The sequence below is a fragment of the Lepisma saccharinum genome, chromosome 26 (genome assembly GCF_977018435.1).
Source record: "Lepisma saccharinum chromosome 26, izLepSacc3.1, whole genome shotgun sequence".
Classification (NCBI taxonomy): domain Eukaryota; kingdom Metazoa; phylum Arthropoda; class Insecta; order Zygentoma; family Lepismatidae; genus Lepisma; species Lepisma saccharinum.
The window spans coordinates 44513693-44533697 of record NC_139254.1 but is presented as its reverse complement, the minus strand read 5'-3'; the positions used below and the strand labels follow the sequence as shown (position 1 = coordinate 44533697).

At 38.7% G+C, this 20005-nt stretch overlaps 1 protein-coding gene across 1 annotated transcript in view; it reads right to left on the bottom strand.

Moving 5' to 3' along the window:
* Positions 1-4977: 4977 nt before the first annotated feature.
* The window catches only part of Mcm7 (minichromosome maintenance 7), a 92883-nt gene continuing 77855 nt past the window's right edge, over positions 4978-20005 (bottom strand). The window contains exons 13-15 of the mRNA XM_083112779.1: positions 18352-18452; positions 14733-14842; positions 4978-5326 (exon numbers count right to left, since the gene is read on the bottom strand). Of these exons, the coding sequence (XP_082968905.1) occupies positions 5125-5326; positions 14733-14842; positions 18352-18452 (413 nt within the window). The 3' untranslated portion in view covers positions 4978-5124. The remainder of the gene's footprint in view (positions 5327-14732; positions 14843-18351; positions 18453-20005) is intronic.

Sequence of the window (20005 nt, the reverse complement as noted above, 5' to 3'; positions counted from 1 at the left end):
TTTACTGAAATTACATGTTTTCACATATCTGTTAGTGTTTTTTTGTTAAGCAACACAGTTTTTTTTGTACAAACAACATTAAAATTAAATTTTCATACTTAGATATAAAGTGCAAAAAGGGGATAGAAACACCTTGGTAGTAATGAAAATTTAGTTTTGTTGCCATGAAAATTGGCTCCTATTGGGGTATCCCTGTTACCTCGCACACACACTGTTGTGTTACACCCTTCCCCACTTCACTTTTAACAATTCATAAAGTTATGTTGACATGGAACACTGCCATTCTTGGAATTGAAGTAATCAAACCCACTTTCATTGCCGCATTGTGTCGTGTCCTATTGTGTCAGGTCAGATCCAGTGCGCAGCTGACCTAAGGGGCCATGTTACTGTTCAGGCCTGGTGGTGAAGACTGATGATGTCATGTCGGATTGGCAGTAAAGAGCTAAATTACGCTTAAAATTTGGCTAGTGTTTCTTTGAAGGAACTAGATTTATGAAGGCATTATAACCTGTCGTCTTGTTATATCCCAAACAGGGATCCTGGGTTCTATCATCATGTAAAGAGGGAAGCATGTTTTGTATTCACACTGAATGCAAGCAGTTATAGAATAACTCCAGGGGTTTATCCAAAACTTGACATGGGAAGGAGTGTAAATTTAGTGTCAAAAGTACCATAAATTAGGCCTTTGTGAAAAATTTTAGAGGGGGAGGGGCACTGAGTAAACTTAGTGGATGTTGGAGGAGTCTGGATAAATCCCAGGAATGCACCCCTTGCTTTTCTTTCCAGCTTCCATCGTAGAGGTTATTATAGCAAATCCGGGAACTTTTCTAACGTTGGAAGCGGCCCCAGCGACCACCCAGTGTCAAATAACATGGGTACCTGGGGGAAACCCTGGGGGGTAAAGGCAGTCAGGGGCGTGATGCTGATCACATCACCCCCACCCCCCCATATGCACAGGGGAACACTTTATCTTTTTTTAGTGGTTAAAAGACAAATGGAAATGTTTAAGTTATGGAATACCAATGTACTGAATGGAACCACGAGACTAGACAACAGACTGTTATTTCTGTTTGAGTAATATTAGTGGCATGGACAGGAAGAAGTAACCATCCCTCAGATTGAGAAAGTGTCAATACCAACCCCTAATGCAACTATGAAATCTGATCTCTCTTCTTACAGTGATACAAAGACACTACAATCACCACAGCAATTCAGTCAAAGTGAGTTGAATCATTTGGTGAGAAACCTGGATTGGGGCAGAGCTTATTGGTTCACGACTAAAGGAAAAATTTCTCTGTCCTGGGATGTCTTTCTGATGGTATAGGAACAGAGAAAAAGATGTCATGCCATATTTTACAACAAAAATTGAAAATCTTATTTATCATAACGATGTTGAAGGCTTGCTTCATACTATTGGCATACAGTACAACACCTCAGAGTGGCGTATTTTTGTGGATAGTACAGTGAGAGATCCTAAAGCAGTTTTTCTACACATTGGAAAGAACATACCCGAACCTTCAATTCCTCTTGCAAACACGGGATCTTCAAAAGAAAGATACAAAACATGAAAGTAGCCTTCGAGAAAGTAAAGTAGAGGAGACACAGGTGAACTATTTGTGGCAACCTGAAAATGTTGGCATTCTTCTTGGACTTCAGTCTGGGTTCACTAAATACCAATTTCTTAAACAAATTGAACAGTCGGGCAAAATCACATCACTGGAACATAAGGAAGTGGCCAGGAAGATCACAACTTGTGCCATGTGAGGAAAAAACTACTACACCAACCACCTGTTTCCCCAATTTAAATGTTATTATCTCGTCTCCATATAAAACTAGGTTTGATGTAGCAGTTTGTTATGTCCCTTTCTACAAACAGTGATGCATTTCTTAAGCAGCAGATTAACTTTCCCAACAAGAGTGAGGCTAAATTACGTGCTGGGGTGTTCGAAGGTCCTCAAATCTGATTCCTGACGCAAGACAACAATTTCACAAACAATGAATGAACAGCAAAAAGCAGTTTAGGTTGCCTTAAAAAATGTAACACAAAATTTCTTTGGAAAAAAATGTTCCAAATTACAAGGAAATCGTGAATGAAACGCTGGAATTATTCATAATACGAGGGTCACTATTTATATTTTGAGCCTAACAATGAAAAACAGGAATTTGGCATTGAAAACTGCTTTATTGTTTTTCGAAGTATTCTCCTTTATGGTAAATAAACTTTTGCATTCGTTCGAACCATTTGTCAAAGCAGTTTTTCCAATCTTCTTGAGACACCTACATAATATGGTTTTGAACGCATCAACGGCATCTTCCGCCGACGAAAATCGTTGTCCACGCAATTTATTCTTGACATTCGGGAACAAGAAGAAGTCATTGGGTGCCAAATCAGGACTGTACGGCGGATGACCCATCAATTCGATTTTTTGACTGTTCATAAAGTCGTTTGTTAGACGAGATGCGTGACAGCTGGCATTGTCTTGATGAAGAATGATCCGACGGCGTTTGTTTGTTTTCCGTATTTGACCGAAGACCTCTGGCAAACAAATTGTTGTGTACCATTCAGAGTTGACCGTTCTACGTTCCTCTAAAGGCACAGTTGCCACATGACCAGTTTTCCCAAAAAAACAGGCGACCATTTGTTTCGATGTGCTTCAAGCGCGAACAACTTTTGTTGGATTGGGTTCATCTTGAAACACCCATACAGTCGACTGCTGTTTACGTTCTGGCTGATATGCATATCTCCATGATTCGTCACCTGTTACAATCTTATATACGTCTTTTGAAGCACCACAATTGTATTTATTGAGCATTTGTTTGCACCAATTGACGCGAGTGTCTTTTTGAGTTTTTGTCAAATTGTGTGGGATCCAACGAGAACATACCTTTCTCACAGCTAAATGATCATGTAATATTTTATATATGCTGGTGGAACTAATGCCTATGGTTGCCTCAATCTCACAGTATGTCACATGACGATCTTGCAGTATTAGGTTTTGCACACCATCAATGTTTTCTTGAACAACAACTGATTTTGGACGACCTTCGCGAATCTCGTCGGTGAGCGAATGGCGGCCACGATTAAATTCGTTATACCAGCGTTTCACAGTGGCAAAGGATGGGGCTTCATCGCCAAATGTGGAAGTAAGTTGATCGATGCACTCTTGTCTTGATAATCCACGTCGAAAATCGTAAAAAATCATCGCACGAAAATGTTCACAAGTTAATTCCATTTTATTGTTGTCGCGCAATCTCCAAGGCAACATAAACAACACAAATGAAGCTATTGACAAAACATTTGAAGTACGTTATGGTCAATAATGCCAGATGATTCCGTGCAAATGTCAAATCGCGCATAACTTCAATCAGTGTTGCCAAGGCTCAAAATATAAATAGTGGCCCTCGTATTGGTATGCAGAATGAGCTTAAAAATCCATTTCCTTCACATCCACATTGATCACTTTCCAGAATATTTAAGCAAAATTAGTCAGGAACAAGGAGAACTTTTTTTCACAGAAATATAAAAAGAATGGAATCCAGATGGAAAGAGTATTGGAATGCAGTGAAAGTTGAAAGTGTTAGCTGAGGGGATGTTTGGTTGTCTTGGAGTTAGCTGGGGGGAATGATTTGCGAAAAATTTTCTATGTAGGGTATTCCATTCTCCCACATCTTATCTCACTTTGAGCACTGGCTAGCAGACTATTTCTGGTGTTTAAGCGAAAACCAACTGCTGAGTATCAAAATGTCGCAATGTTTCATGTGATGAAGACCAGTCATGAAGGCATTGACAACTTCCGTTACATAGTATTGAAATTAATTTATATTTCTTGCCACCAGAGGACGGGTTATGTAAATTCACCTCCCTTTCAGTATAACATATGTAAATATAGTGCGTTCAGGCATGAAAAGGTGTCTTGCATTTTGGCTTGCTATACGTATACTAAAAATTAAACATAACGTGTTTTGCATATAATTTTATTTTTGACTATTACACTGGGTGGCCACTCTGGACCATGATAAAATTCAAGTATAATTCCAGGTTTTCAAGGCGAACTTTCCAAAAAAATTAAGGGTAAAATGTTTTCTCTATTTCAACCTCACGTATTACTGCCTCTCACCACCTACACACACGCGTGCACACACTTAATATTAAGAATATAAAGAGTCTGTGCCATTTCAATGTATCCAAAACTTCTAATGCAATTCAATTGAACGGTGTATATAAATATTTAATTTAAATTTGCCATTTCACATACTCAGACTAGGAATACATCTACAAACACAAGTCACAAATGTTACGGGATATAGAAATCTACGAAAAATTGTTAATTGTACAAGAATTTCAAATTTACCTAATCAACGTCAATAAATTTTATCTTTTGATAGATTGTTCTGCAAAAGACACTAACAAAGCAAATGGATTGAGAAAATTCTATTTTATTTTTCACACAGCTCTCGTTTCTTTTGCTTCCTCGATAAAAACAAAAGCTACACTGTGAAAAACTTGTCCCAGGGCATTAGTAAATATGTATAAATTCAGCAACTTTTCACGTCCGTGGAGAAAAATTCAAGCAGAATTCACACATAATTCCGGGTGACTAGCCACCCTGTCACGTAATAACCTCATGTGAGAGAGAAACCGATGCCAGATCTGAGTTTAGCATATTCAAATTGACGAACATCAGGTACTGCGTATGAGTGTAATAGATACACACAATAAGTAACAGTGGAGGATTGTGTGCCAAAACGGTGGGGGAGGGGTGGAAGGACATTTAATTTTTTCTTGGCAGATAAGGCTTAGCATTAAAAGCTCATAGTGTGGGGGCAGCTGGCTTCCTTGCCCCTCCCAATCACTGCCACTGACAAGTAAGAATTGTTGCCGTAAACCAGGTCAAATTTTCAGGATGAACCACTGGATTATTCAATACATTCAGAAAGTCGATTCCTTTAGAGATAATTTTGTCTAGTTTTACATGGAAATTAAACTATTCTCTCTTAGCTATAACTCAAATTTATTACATAAATATGCAGCTTATAAAATGCATGTATGTTACGCACTCAAAAATTAACTACAAGATACAATACAAAAGAAACACAGCATGAAAAGTTTTCTTCTTCTCAGGTTTAAACAAAAGTTATCTTTGTGCGAGCTTGATTCACCTGCCAAACATTTAACTCCTCGTACTCTTCAATACACTCCTCCACTTGATCTGGTTTGTAGCCTTTACTCGTACATCTGTTCAAGATCTCAGCCACCTTCACTGTCTTGTTTTCTCCCGCAATCTCCCGAATGATATTGAAAATTCTGTCCACGGGGGTTTGTTGCCTTCAAGAGAAAAAAATACATTTGTTACACCATGCGTAAATATATATTTTAATTTTCATTTTCAGGCACATATTACTTCCAGAGCTACATTAAATTCTTTAAAAATATATGACAACACTGAAGGGCAATATTTATATTTAACCCATTGAAGGTCAACCTTGTGCTAATATTTTTTTTAAAAATGCTTTCCACCACAAAATCCAAGTGTTGGAATTCCTACCAGCACATATATCGATCACTGAATACTTTTTTGTCATGTGTCCATCTGCACTGATTTTGCAGGAGAGCTGGATGAAGCTTGTCCTGTGTGGATTTTGAGTACACTAGAAGATTTGCACAAATATTTTATTAACGTTGATAATTCACACCACTTGTCACCCAGATTCGTCACTTTGGTACTTGATGCATTAACATGTAAGGAATGTGATAGCATTGCCAACTTATCTCTGACAAAAAGTAGAGATTCGACAAAACAGAATTCAGCTGGCAATATGTTGTTGCTGAATGAATTTATAAGCGTTGTTCAAGTGAAACAGAGTTGGTAACACTGCAAATAGTTGACGGGGTGACTGGATGGTGGCAATACTGTATGCAGGGATGGAAACTAGTTAAGTGGTCAAATTGCTGACAACTTACTGACATATTTATTTACACCATATCAATATATCGTCATCTTAAAATTAAAATTAAAAACGTTAAAACGTATTTTCCAGATTCCACCATCTCCACAGCCAGCCATAGAGTACCGAGTAACCTTTTTCTTCACTAGTACTTACTTATTTTATTCCAGTGCATTTATTTGCACTGAGTATTTGTTCTAAGTCCACTCTATGCACAAATTGGCTAATTGGGTCTCTACCTACACTTCTAAAGCTCAATCTTTGATTTAGTATATTTTACTTTGGTTTTCTGCCATTTTGGCAGATGAGTGATGATGATATGGTGAAGGGACACTCACCAGAATTTGATACCGGACCCCTGGCATTGTAGCATGCTGTTCCAACCACTACACTACGGAGGTCGGCATTAAGTGCATTCTGAACCACAATGCACCTCCACCAGAGGTTCAAATCGTGACTTGCTTTATTACAAAGCAAGTCTATCTGATTTCACTGTCAAAAATATGTACAATGCACACCTATGCAAAACTAAAGACATACAAAATAATTGTCTGTTGGTCTCAGTTACAGAAGAAAAGAGGTGCTAAGATACATGGTAAGTTGCAATGCAAGAAAGAGTAATTATTTTGCAGTTTAAATGGGAAAAACACCACATCGTGTGTTTGAATAGTAATTTTATCAAGCGGAAACCTCCAAAATGTGAGATTGCATGCATGAACTATTCTGGGAAAACAGATAAACGGAAAGTAAAAAAGTGATATGTTTGCTACTCTGAAAGATAGCTTTTCTCATGATGATCCTCAGATTCTGAGGAATTTCTCGGTCAAAAACATAAACCGTGTTTACTACATCCATCATGAATATCTTGTATCTTGTTTAGTATCTCAGTAGAATATCGCAAGTAAGGAGAAGGAACCAGGGAAAGAAAAAGCAATGACTTCAGAGCTGTAGCTGCAGTGATTGTTGAATTATTTATTAAGAACTAACGGAAATTCCATACAGTAGAACAAAAATGGTTACAAAGAAAGCTATATGTGCATGAAGAACGAATTGGCAGTACTTGCCCCTACATATACATCTGTATGTGTGTCACAGATTCTTGCAGTAGGGACAACTGCCTGGCCACAGTTGCCAGCTCATAGTATACCTTTACAAAGTTACTAAAATGAATATCTCCTACAGTGAACCCCTTCCCCCCTAAGAACCTACACCCTCAAGATGGAAACTTGCGGATTGTTAAAATGGGTCTGAATATTTGCCTCATTTAACATTTCTTTTATCTGTTAGGTATACCTACATGTTTAAGCACAGGAAGATGCAAATATGGCTATCACAGAAGGCAAGTGCTTCGCTTCCATAATATCATACCTACCGTGAGGTTCGAATCCTGGCCTGGGCATGGATATTTGTGACTGCCCATTCATCACGCATCCCCATCTTCACAAATTAGCCGAAAGTGGCACAGGAAGCGAAGTAAAATAAAGCAAATCAATCTATCCTACCATGGGGGTTGGCAGAAAATCTCATTAAGGAGGAACCTTCTCAGGCAGGGAAGATTACGGTTCCAAGAACCTTAAATGCTAGAATATTCCACCTAAACGTAGGCAGGAAGTTCAGAAGCTGCAAAATCATAGGGGAGGAAAAGAAAGAAAAAAAGCTTCTGCCTTATTCCAATGAAGCACAACATATGGCTCCACTTTTTAACAGATACACCGAAACCTCGATTTTATGTTTCCTAGTTTTACATTTTCTGCATAATAACATTCATTATTCATGGTCCCGCATTTTATGTTTTTTTTCAGCTTGGTCCTTTGAAAAATGTAAAATCGAGGTTCCAATGTATTATTGTACACTTTGACAAAGTGTAAAGGGAGAAATAATTCTGTGGTTCAACAGTCACTGTGTGTCAAGCAGATTCTCATTGGTCGACACATGGTCAGACCAGTTCTCCAGCTTTCTTGGCTACTATTTTTCAACCAGTTCCCAAATTGTCCCACAATACTGGATTAACATCAAGAGGTTCCCCACTGGGTACCCAGCACCGCTTGTATAACGGGCAAAAGCAATAATCATTTGGACATACTGGGTGTACACAAAGTGTCCGACACATTTCAATTACTAATTAGAAACGAAATGCAAATGAACTGGAAATTAACTCTGATAAACTTACTTTTCATTTTTCCACGTAAATTTCTTTCGCGATCGATTCGCCACCCGTCTGATGGCTTCGTCAGGCGTGTACTGTCTTGCTGCAGGCGGCATGGTTCTTTCTTCTTCCGCTTGTGCTCGTGGCGGCACTAGTCGACGCAGTCCTTTCACTTTCTGCCGTTCCCGTGCGGGCGTAGTGCTTCCTTATTTTACCACGCAACGGGGTTTTGGCACTGTAAGTGGCGGTTCCCGCCTGCACTTGCAAACAAGCACCGCTCCACTAAAGCAGACAACGATAGCGGGAACCGCTGCTCACAGTGCCAAAACCCCATTGCACAGTAAAAGAAGGAAGCACTACACTTGCACAGGAACGGCAGAAAGTGAAAGGGCTGAGTCGACTAGCACCACCACGACCACAAGCGGAAGACGAAGGAACCATGCTGCCCGCAGCAAGACAATACGTGCCTGACAAAGCCACCAGATGGGCAAAAATCAATCGCGAAAGAAATTTACGTGGAAAAATTAAAAGTAAGTTTATCAGAGTTAATTACCTATCTCCGCGTAACTGCCAAACAGATATCTTTAGATACAAAATGAACTGGTGGCAATCATAGATAGATAAACTTAATAAGTTTTATGTCCTTTATCAGCACACTTCAATCAGGGTGGCTACAAACAAGCAGAAATGAAATTCCCTGACTTTTCCAAGTTTTCCAGGACAAAATTTACATTTTTCCCTGACAATTACAAACTAAACTAAATTGATGTTTTTACAAATGGAAATAATAAACTCATACAGATCCACATATGGTTTTGCTAAGTATGAATATTATCTTCTATTAAATTAACTTAATTTCTCTATTCTCTATGACTTGAATTCAAACTGCAAAATAGTGAATTTGGAAAATTATTACAATTCACAAGCTAAGGAAGGATTATGGAATTTTGTCATATGCAGTAAGTTTAAAATAACATACTTGCTTATTGTAAAGTTACGACTAAATGAGATAAGAGTGACTGATTAAGAAATACAATTTGTAATTTATCAGTCTCCTTATACATTCTCGGTATTATATGTTGATATTTCCACTGAGGTTTGGAACCCTCTGCTTGCAAAAACTATGAGTGCGGACTCATTTTTCAATGCATAAAGCTACTTCTCTCTTCTCTGTAAAACAAACAACTTAACTCTTGCATATAAGTGAAACAACTGAATCAAACAAAAGAAAGTGTCATATTTCCTTACATTATCGATGGGATATCAAGGAATTTATAGAATTGCATTGTATAGGTACCTGATTTAGCTAACCAACACATTAAAACAGGAACACACTAATAATAAAAGCTTCTGAAAGTTCATATACGAGGGGCATCCTGGAAAAGCTCCAATGGTACCTATACGCAGCACTAGTGGTCAGAGAGCGACACACACATACAGGCAGGAAGAAGTGGAATGTAGCTGTAATCTGGTACAGTTGCAATGTAGCCGGTTTAGGACAGTTCTAGGTTAAAGATTGCAGCTCTCATACAGTCTCCCACCGACTGCGATGTAGCCTACATTGCACACTCAGAATTTGGCACAGAGCAATCGTGTGAGTTGTGCAGACCGGACGTCGTGAGTGATAGGATGGTCAGATGATGGTGCAGACAATTCACGGAAGGCCAATCGAATGTGCACAACCCCATAGAGCTGAGTACACACGGGCCCTTTGCATCACTTCAGGTGAGATAACTTGGACCACTCCCTGTACAGCCCTGGCCTTGAATGTACCTACTTTCATCTCTTTGTTTAACTGAAGAGGTTTCTGGCAAGGCAAGGATTTGACAGCTACATTGCGGTAGAGATTGTTCCACTCTTTGGTGTCACACACATATACCATGGGCATAAAACATTTAGTGCCATGGTGCGACACATGCCAGAACAACGGTGGTGATTATGCCGAAAATTTTTCCCAAAATTCACATTTTCATTTTAGCGCATTTTCTGGCAAATATCTGAAATTATACCTTCATGGTGTTTTTAAACTACTGTTTCAAATTGTAAGTCACATGGCTTATGCCTCTTCGCGAGAGTTTGATATCTTGAGTCATTTTCCATACCCCTTTATTAATTTTAAGGGAAGGATTTTAGATAATGAAACTTTGGTGTGGGGTTAGGGCCCCACACTTTCTTGATCACGGCTGAACGTGGGGATGATGTGATCAGCACCACACTCTTGGCTGCCTTTATCCCTCAAAGTTTCCTCAAGGTACCAGCTTCGTATGATGCTGGGTGGGCGCCGGAGCAGTTTGAATAGGTGGAAAACATCCCGGTTCTCCCCCGCTGGGGATCGAACCTGGGTCTCTCGCATAGTAGTCAGATGCCCTAACGACTGAGCTCCATTATTACTCAATCGAGAAATGCCGATAGAACGCACTTAGCGTGGTAATTCAAAACATATCTCGTGCGACAAATACGAAGATGTGGCTCCCGTGTGACGGTAGATAAGCACTCAATCTCCTGTTATAACCTTGCCACTTTGCTCTGTGATGCAAATGGTTTTGATAGAAGTTGAAAAAATCGTGGGAAATATATGATTTAATGTGGCTGTCGGAATCATTTCACGTACGTATAACTCTATAGTTTACTCTTGAGTAAAATGTTGGAAAACTTGAATGTTCTTTGTACACAAACATGGCCTAGAAAAGACAAGGATGTTGGATTTCATGGTTTTAGGACATTTCTTTTAAAAAAATCGCTAAAAATGTCTACAATTCCCATTTTTTGCCAAATTCGCATTATTTCGATATTTCGAACGGGCGAAAAATGTGTCTAGACATCACTGCACATTCCTAAACATAATTTCGCAGCAATTACCATTTTTAACGGTTTTGGCGTTTGCAAAAAATCAATGTACCTACTAATTGGAAATTACTTTCTGGCCACCCCTCGTATAAATCAGTAGATGGAAAGTGAAAATTTAGCAGGGCTGGCAGAGAAAAGTCAATTCTTGAAGGAAGTGATTTGCTGTTATGATTGAATGATTCGAGTAAATATGATATTAAAATATTTACGTATTTATTATTAGTATTTTATTTCATATTGGACATTAACTTCACTCAGTGAGAAATTTAAGACCATCTCTCACGAGATTAAACAGACAGGACAGAGAGTGGCATTAATTTCATTTCAATACTAGTGTTGCAGTAAATTTGATGTTGGGAGCATGCACTTGCCAATTTTTATAACGTTCACCAATGTAGATTTATGTTTAACTTTTTCGTGATAGTATTCAATATATATCCCATTTGGTTGGGTTCTTCTTGATATGTAAGAATAGTGCAATGTCATTGTAAACGTATGTTAACTTGTGCGAAACCAGTAATGCGTCAGGATGATGAAAGAAAACCTTCGTAAGCACTGCTACATTAAATAATGTGAAGTGAGCCAGAAGAGTAATAAAATTCCAGCAGCATATTTGCAGTCTAAAGCTCTTCTTGTTTATGCATGCGATTTTTGTTGGATGTTTCAGTCCATGCAATTTCTGTCGCATGGTGTAGTGAGATACTTTGTCGGGTGGTGATATTCGACAAAAATCGTATGTATCAATGGAACATATTTGTTTCCATGTTCCTTCAGTTTGCCCAACAAAATGCCTAACTACGACGTCTGACAACTATCGGACGGCGCCACCGGCTCTTATCCCCTCCATCTGTTGACAAGTTCCATTACTACTCCCATACGGACAAGAAAAAATGATAATTCAATGCATTTTTCACCACATAATATTTAGAGTAAGCCTTTACTCCTCCAATGATACCAACCATTATGGTATCATCAGGGTAAGGTCGTACTGGCCCGATGATACCATATGGTATCATGGTGCTGATTACGAAATGAATGTGCGTTTTGGACCTTCATACTCTTATGTTTGGGTGGAAACTCTGACACAGGTCTGGAGCAAGCCTGGGAAATTCATATTGATGGCCAAGCTCTCTCCCCCCCCCCCCCTCCGCAACATATCCATGCCACATTTCCGAACAGAGTTTCTTTCACATTTTGGCTCATAATTCAACTTGTATGGCACCAAAGAACATGAAACATGTTTCATTCTCTTGAGAAATATCCATTCTTTGAAAAGAATACTAAAGTTCCCACCGTCTTCCCAAATAGTGGGAGAAGAGGGGGTAAACTCCAGATGTTTTTTAGTTTTTTTTTTTTCATTGAAACTCGGTAGTCGCTCCCCCCCAAACCCCCTTTCCTCGGTTCGACATTCTGAATTGTACACCGTTGCATGCTCTGATGTTTTAGCTGCAAAACAAAACTTATCCGAAATAGATTGCTCCCATAGTGCCCAAGTTATAACAATTTTCCTCCAAAAATGCAAATTACCTATTTTTCGTAAAAACAGTTTCACATTTTGGCTTATTATTCAACTTGTATGGCACCCGAGAACATGAAACATGTTTCATTCTCTTGGGAAATGTCCATTCTTTGAAAAGAATGTAGCAAACTCCAGATATTTGTCTTTTCCATTGAAATTCGGGGGTCGCACCACCCCAAACCCCCTTCCTCGGTTCGGCGTTCTGAATTGTACACTGTTGCATGCTCTGATGTTTTATCTGCAAAACAAAACATATCCGAAGTAGATTGCTCCCGTAGTGCCCGAGTTATAACAATTTTCCTCCAAAAATGCAAATTACCTATTTTTCGTAAAAAAAAGAAAAATCACATTTTGGCATATTATTCAACTTGTATGGCACCAAAGAACATGAAACATATTTCAATATCTTTGGAAACGTCCATTCTTTGAAGAGAATACTAAGGTTTGCGCCTTCTCCCCAAAATAGAGGGAGAAGAGGAGGTAAACTCCAGATTTTTTTTTCATTGAAATTCGGTAGTTGCGCCCCCAAACCCCCCTTCTTCGCTTCGGTGTTCTGAATTGTACACAGTTGCATGCTATGATGTTTTAGCTGCAAACCAAAACTTATCCGAAGTAGATTGCCCCCATAGTACCCGAGTTATAATAATTTTCCTCCAAACATGCAAATTACCTATTTCTCGTAAAAAAAGAAAAATCACATTTTGGCATATTATTCAACTTGTATGGCACCAAAGAACATGAAACATGTTTCAATCTCTTTGGAAACGTCGATTCTTTGAAGAGAATACTAAGGTTTGCGCCTTCTCCCCAAAATAGCGGGAGAAGAGGAGGTAAACTCCAGATTATTTTTTTTTCATTGAAATTCGGTAGTTGCGCCCCCAAACCCCCCCTTCTTCGGTTCGGTGTTCTGAATTGTACACAGTTGCATGCTATGATGTTTTAGCTGCAAACCAAAACTTATCCGAAGTAGATTGCCCCCATAGTACCCGAGTTATAACAATTTTCCTCCAAACATGCATATGACCTATTTTTCGTAAAAAAAAAAATTAACATTTTGGCATATTATTCAACTTGTATGGCACCAAAGAACATGAAACATGTTTCATTCTCTTGAGAAATGTCCATTCTTCGAAAAGAATACTAAAGTTCGCACCTTCTTTCCAAATAACGGGAGAATAGTGGGTAAACTCCATATTTTTGTTGTTTTTTTTTTCCATTGAAATTCGGTAGTCGCTCCCCCCAAACCCCCTTTACTTGGTTCGGCGTTCTGAATTATACACCGCTGCATGCTCTGATGTTTTAGCTGCAAAACAAAACTTATCCGAAGTAGATTGCTCCCTTAGTGCCCGAGTTATAACAATTTTCCTCCAAAAATGTAAATTACTTATACATTTCGTAAAAAAAATAATAATCACATTTTGGCTTATTATTCAACTTGTATGGCACCCAAGAACATAAAACATGTTTCATTCTGTTGAGAAATGTCCATTCTTTGAAAAGAATACTAAAGTTTGCGCCTTCTCCCCAAAATAGCGGGAGAAGAGGGGGCAAACTCCAGATTTTTGTTTTTTCCATTGAAATTCGGGGGACATGCCCCCCCAAGCCCCCTTCCTCGGTCCGGTGTTGTAAATTGTACACCGTTGCATGCGCTGATGTTTTAGCTGCAAAACAAAAGTTATCCGAAGTAGATTGCTCCCATAGTGCCAGAGTTATAACAATTTTCGTCAAAAGACTGTTCGAAGTCAATCAAGACGAAATTCCCTGACATTTCCCTGACTTTTTTTGACACCTCAAATTCCCTGACTTTTCCCGGTTTTCCAGGTTTTCCAGGTCTGTCGCCACCCTGTCAATATGTGCTCATTTTGTAGTAAGTTTTCCTAAAAACAATGTCTGCCACATATCCCTGGAGAAAATAAAATTCAATGAGGTTGTTCAGGGTGACCTTCAAGGCCAAGGAATAGGACCACCAAGTGAAATCCATCTTCCCAGAAAGAGTTCGTTCAAAACATGACTAACAATTATGACAAACCTTACAAAAGTGATGAACATTGATGAACTGAAAGCCAGAATAAACAATGTGATAGCGACCGTGGATGGCTGACCCGAACGTGAGAAGAAATCTATAATCGGCTTGACATTTTCCATGTGACAAAAGGAGCACATAAAAAGTTTTGAGTTTATCTATCATCGCAACCCGCTTATTTGTATCTTCATTGATTTATTAATAATTGAAATGTATGAGACACTTTGTGTACACCGTGTATATCAACTTACCTGCCAATGCTTTGCTCCTGGTGGTTCAGAGAATCCTTGGACATTTCCAGCAAACGGATGGCTTCCTTCACATCCTCCTTCACAACAGCATCACCCAATCGGAGACGTGCCTGCAAAGAATAACTTGCAATAAAGACACTAAACAGTCAGTGCAGTTCAGCTGGTAATAGACCTATTTTGCAAGTTATAGTCCTGGTATTGTTAGAATTGCACATGCTTATAGGTAGACGTGATACATAATTTGAAGCTGTTTGAAATGTATGCAGCTTACAAATAATTATTGCAAATTCCGTGTAGGTGTGTTAATTGCTGTAATGGTCCTCCTTCGAGACACATCAATCATTTGTATTGACCAAAGAAGTGAAGAGTGAAATAATATAATCCAAAACAAAAATATTATAAACATAATTCTCAAAGACTATGGTGGTTTGGATAGTGGCATAGAATGACAAATGGAAAATTAATGAAAAGTATTTATAGATTAAAACCAATAGGAAGAAAGGCATTAGGCAGAAGTTCGGAGAATTTACAAAGGATTTGAAAGGAAAATAAACCAGTGGGCAGAGTTATACACAAAGACATTACAATTCTGTTGTTACCTCTGCCTGCAACCCACATGCTTTGGTCCAGAACTTTGTGTAAAATTCCAAAAGTTAAAAAAAAAAACATTTAATTTATTAATTAATACAGTAATTAATTCTTGAGCTGGATTTACTACTAACAGCATAAATAACTATGCAATACATTCTACAGGGTGTCCCACGAACGGTGCAACTGGGAATTAAGAGTGGCGTTACTTTGTAACCGAAACCTGTACATACATAAGTCATACACCAAATGTTAGCCCTGTCCAAGTAGATATTTTTAAACATAGAAACAACAAACGGGGTGCAGTGTTGCCAAATGTAAGTGAAAGTGTAAATTTATTTTTCCACAAAGCATGGAAAATTGCATGTCAAACATTCGTACGGAAATTTGGACGTCAATTTCCACCTTGGGTAGGTGGACTATTTCGCCATCTATAGTTCAGAGAAGAAAACCGATCGTTTTCGCGTACAGCCAATCCTGAAATGCCTCGTAAAGGCGTACCGGTCCAAATGGGTGTTTTAAAAAAATTATGAGGTACAGTGGCAACACTGTTGATGTTTGAAGGCAACAAAAGGTGTGTTTAGTGATGGTCTATAACATGGAAATACTGGAAACAGGAAAAAAAGAAAATGAAACAGGAGATTTTAGGTGCCATGGCAACCAGGCATTCTGTATTCCCCACCCTCTGGATATAAGTACCAGGGTGGCCACTCTAGGACCATGATAACATTCAAGCATAATTCCAGGTTTTCAAGGCGAACTTTCCAAAAACTCAAGGGTCCAAGCAGATGCTTTCTCTATTTCAACCTTACCGCCTCTCAACCCCCTCCCCCAAATACACAAATATATTAACGATATAAAGGTTTTGTGCGATTCCAATGTATCCAAAAATTCTACCCAGGTAATTAAATTAAAACGGTATTACTATCTAACAATTTCAATTTAAGATGTGAAGTTTACATTTGCCATTTTACATACTCAGACTGGGAATATATCTACATATACAAGTCACAAATGTTACGGAATATACTAATCTACAAAAAATGATTAGTTGTATAACGATTTGAAACTCAAATTTACCTAATCAAATCCACAATATCTTATCTTGTAATAATCTTTCTTCTGTCAGATATATTGTTCTGCAAAGGACACTAGCAAAGTAAAAGAATTAAGAGAATTCTGTTTTATTTTCCACGCAGCTTCCGTTTTATCTTCCTTCATAAACTGTGAAAAACTCGGGACATTTGATATTCCTGCAATATTTCTGAAACATTTAGCCCATATTTTATCTAAACCAATAACCACAATCTTTAATAAATGCTTTTCCGAAGGTGTGTTTCCTTGTACATGGAAGCAAGCAAATATAGTCCCTATCCTCAAACACGGAAACAAAACTCATGTCACTTCCTATCGGCCGATTTCCTTACTTCCTACACTTGCACTGCTAGCCGAAAAAATCATTTCTAATCGTATCCTTGCACATGTTTCTCCTCCGTTCCTCTCTCCCACTCAACACGGATTTCTCCCTCATGCTTCCTGTGACACAAACCTTGCTTGCTTGCTTACCAAAGCGGTCAATTGCCTGAATGCCAAGCTAGACATGGATGTCGTATACTTAGACTTTTCCAAAGCCTTTGACTCTATCTCTCACACGCAACTCATCCACAAATTATCAAATAGATTCAATATTCACGGAGCTCTTCTGAAACTACTTTCATCTTACTTGCACAATAGAAAGCAAAAGGTTATCGTATCTGGTTGCTCTTCGTCGTGGCTTCCTGTAGTTTCCGGTGTGCCCCAAGGAAGTTCTCTGGGGCCCCTGTATTTCTCACTCTTCATGGATGACATTCACGAATATATCTCTTCCGAATGTTCAGCATTATTGTATGCTGATGACTGCAAATTATTCCGAAACATTACCTCACTTCAGGACACATGCTATATCCAAGGCAATCTCAAACACATTGAACGCTGGTGTCAAGACTGGAATCTCAAATTAAATCCGGATAAATCTGTTGTCATGAGGTTTACCTTTAAATCCAATAGCACAGTGCCATCCTACAAGTTATGCAACCAGGTTATTCCATTCGTACGACAGCACAAGGATCTTGGTGTCATTTTTGATAGCAAACTAACTTTGAACCATCACATAGACTACATAACTTCGAAAGCGATGAAAACACTTGGACTAATTTACAGATTTACAGACATAACACACGTTTCTGCCCTCAAAACCTACTTTACAATGTGTGTTGTTCCTATTCTTGAATATGGCTCCTGTATTTGGTCAATGGCATGTGAAAGGAATTTAAAGAAAACAAACAAAGTAGTAAGTTTCTTCGTCAGAACAGTCAAACTCAGATGCCCAACCCTTGCAAACTTCTCCAAACAAGAAATTCTATCCACTCTACAAATTCATGACCCTTCTCTTCGCCGTCAACTCTCAGATTTAACACTACTCTTCAGAATCATTAATGGAAAACTTTTCACCAGCGAACTCTTGCCACTTCTTAATATCAGAATCCCACGTCCCAACAGTAAATGCAACAATGTCTTTTACATTAAATCTTCAAGGCTATCTTTAGAACAAAGATCACTTCTCTACAGGCTACAAACCATTTACAACTCCTTAAAAGATGCTCCGGGCTTCCATTTATCAAAGCAGACTTACAGAACGGCGTGCATAAAACAGCTGAAGTGTAAATAATATTCTTTTTGCCCTAGTTGTTATTATTCTTGTTATATATGTATATGTGTGTGTATGTGTCCATCTTATTATTTTGTTTATTTCTTTTCCGGTTGATATCCTGATGTGAAATGGACTTTTCAAATAAATGAATAAATAAATAAATGTATGAATTCATTTGGATTAATAAAAGTTGCAATTTTTCACGTCTACGGAAAAAAAATTGACGTAGAATTCACACATAATTCTCTAATACCCGGTGAGTAGACCCTGAAGTACTACAGAATTCCCTTCTCCCCCCCTACAACTTTACAGTGAGCATTTTATGCCAAGGGCATCACTTACCAAAGATGTTGCAAGACGAAGAATTCCAAGCAAATTACGAGCAGATGTAAATGTCATATCTTTGCTGTTACGAGCCTCCTTCCTCATTTCAACATATGCACCTGCAACAAGAATTAAAATTCACTAGGTGATACCATATCCAAAGCATGTAACTGTAGTAAATTGTTCCAACCTGGAGACTGAAAAAAGTTAAAACTTAGTATTTTATATATTATTCTATTGGTAGAGCCCATATTTACTGTAAATAAATGATCAAGATATCGGTACAAAACAACACACCCCTTGTGTCATACCCAACCTTACAGAATTTCTGCGGACACCACAGGACATTATGGCCGATTTATCATTACCATTTCGGTCTTGCTTCAAACTTCCCCAAGATTTTTTTTTTTGCTATCTGAGAAATGACACAGCAATCTCTAACGAACCAGAGTTCTTCCCACGGACCAAGCCATCCATTTAATCACCGGGCCTACGTCAAGATAAGGAAACCAGTGTGATCCCGCAATAAACTCCGATCTCCCTCCAATATTCATTTGGACCTGTCACCATAAAAACCCATAAGCCGCATTTAGTCGAGATTGGAAATACAGATGGTGAGCAGGGGAAGAGCATCAACCAAAGGGTTCCAGAAATTTAATTTAAAAAGGTCCCAACAACTCCCGCTGGAAACGATGCTCGCTTACATTATGAGCTTTGAAAACAATGAGTCTTCTGTCTTCTTGAAGGCCAGCATCTCACAGGCACCGAGAATCCTGAATACAGACGTGTACAAGAACCAGAGCCATCCTCATAAATTCAGATTGCGATTTTGGCACTTCGGGGACACCATGAGGAACAAGGAATCTTGAACTCTTGACTTCACTCTAAAAGCTGTAGGAAATTTGTCGTCACGTACGAAACATTAAAACAACTAAGAAAGTGATAAACTAAATGAATTGTCAGAAGTGAGAGGCTCGCACCAAAGTTATAGGAAGTTTAAATTGATTCGAACCATATACTTTCGCTCTTCAAATCACCCCCACGAACAAGGGGTTATTGTATTTTCGCTACCATCCCTCCCTGGTGTAAACACTGCCCCGTTGTGGGCAGAACTAACGTTAATGGACCAATAGGAAAGAAAGACGGTCTCTCGTTCAAGTATAGTGCGAAACTTAGTGGTGGGAAAAGGACTCTGAAGAAACTTTAGGGAGAACAGTGCCCGGGTAGAACTTTAAGAAACCAGTCGTATTATATAAAGAGTGCTCGGCAAGTCTTACAAGCAGAGAGATGAACTTTCACAGTGCTCCGAACACAGTTTTTCTTGCTCGTACGTAAACAGTTCCCGTGCAGCGTTTGGACCTGCGAGTAAGAAAAAGTTTTCGTTCTCAAACACTCCCGCATCAGCATTCTTACCTATTGGAGGGGGTGCTTAAAAAGTTGCTTTGTGTACTGTCCCAATAGTCAATTTTTAAAGACAGTTAACGTGCATCGGTAAAGACAATACTAAAATTAAATATGAACTAGTGTTTTAGTGTATGACGATGGCCATTTGCGGCCTGCGATCTTCAGGTGTATCCATCCGGTGTTGACTGGGTAAAACAGCACGATGCGCTACTCTTCTATTTTGTTATGGGTGTATGTGATGGGAGGCGAGCTGTTGTAAGTATGTGGT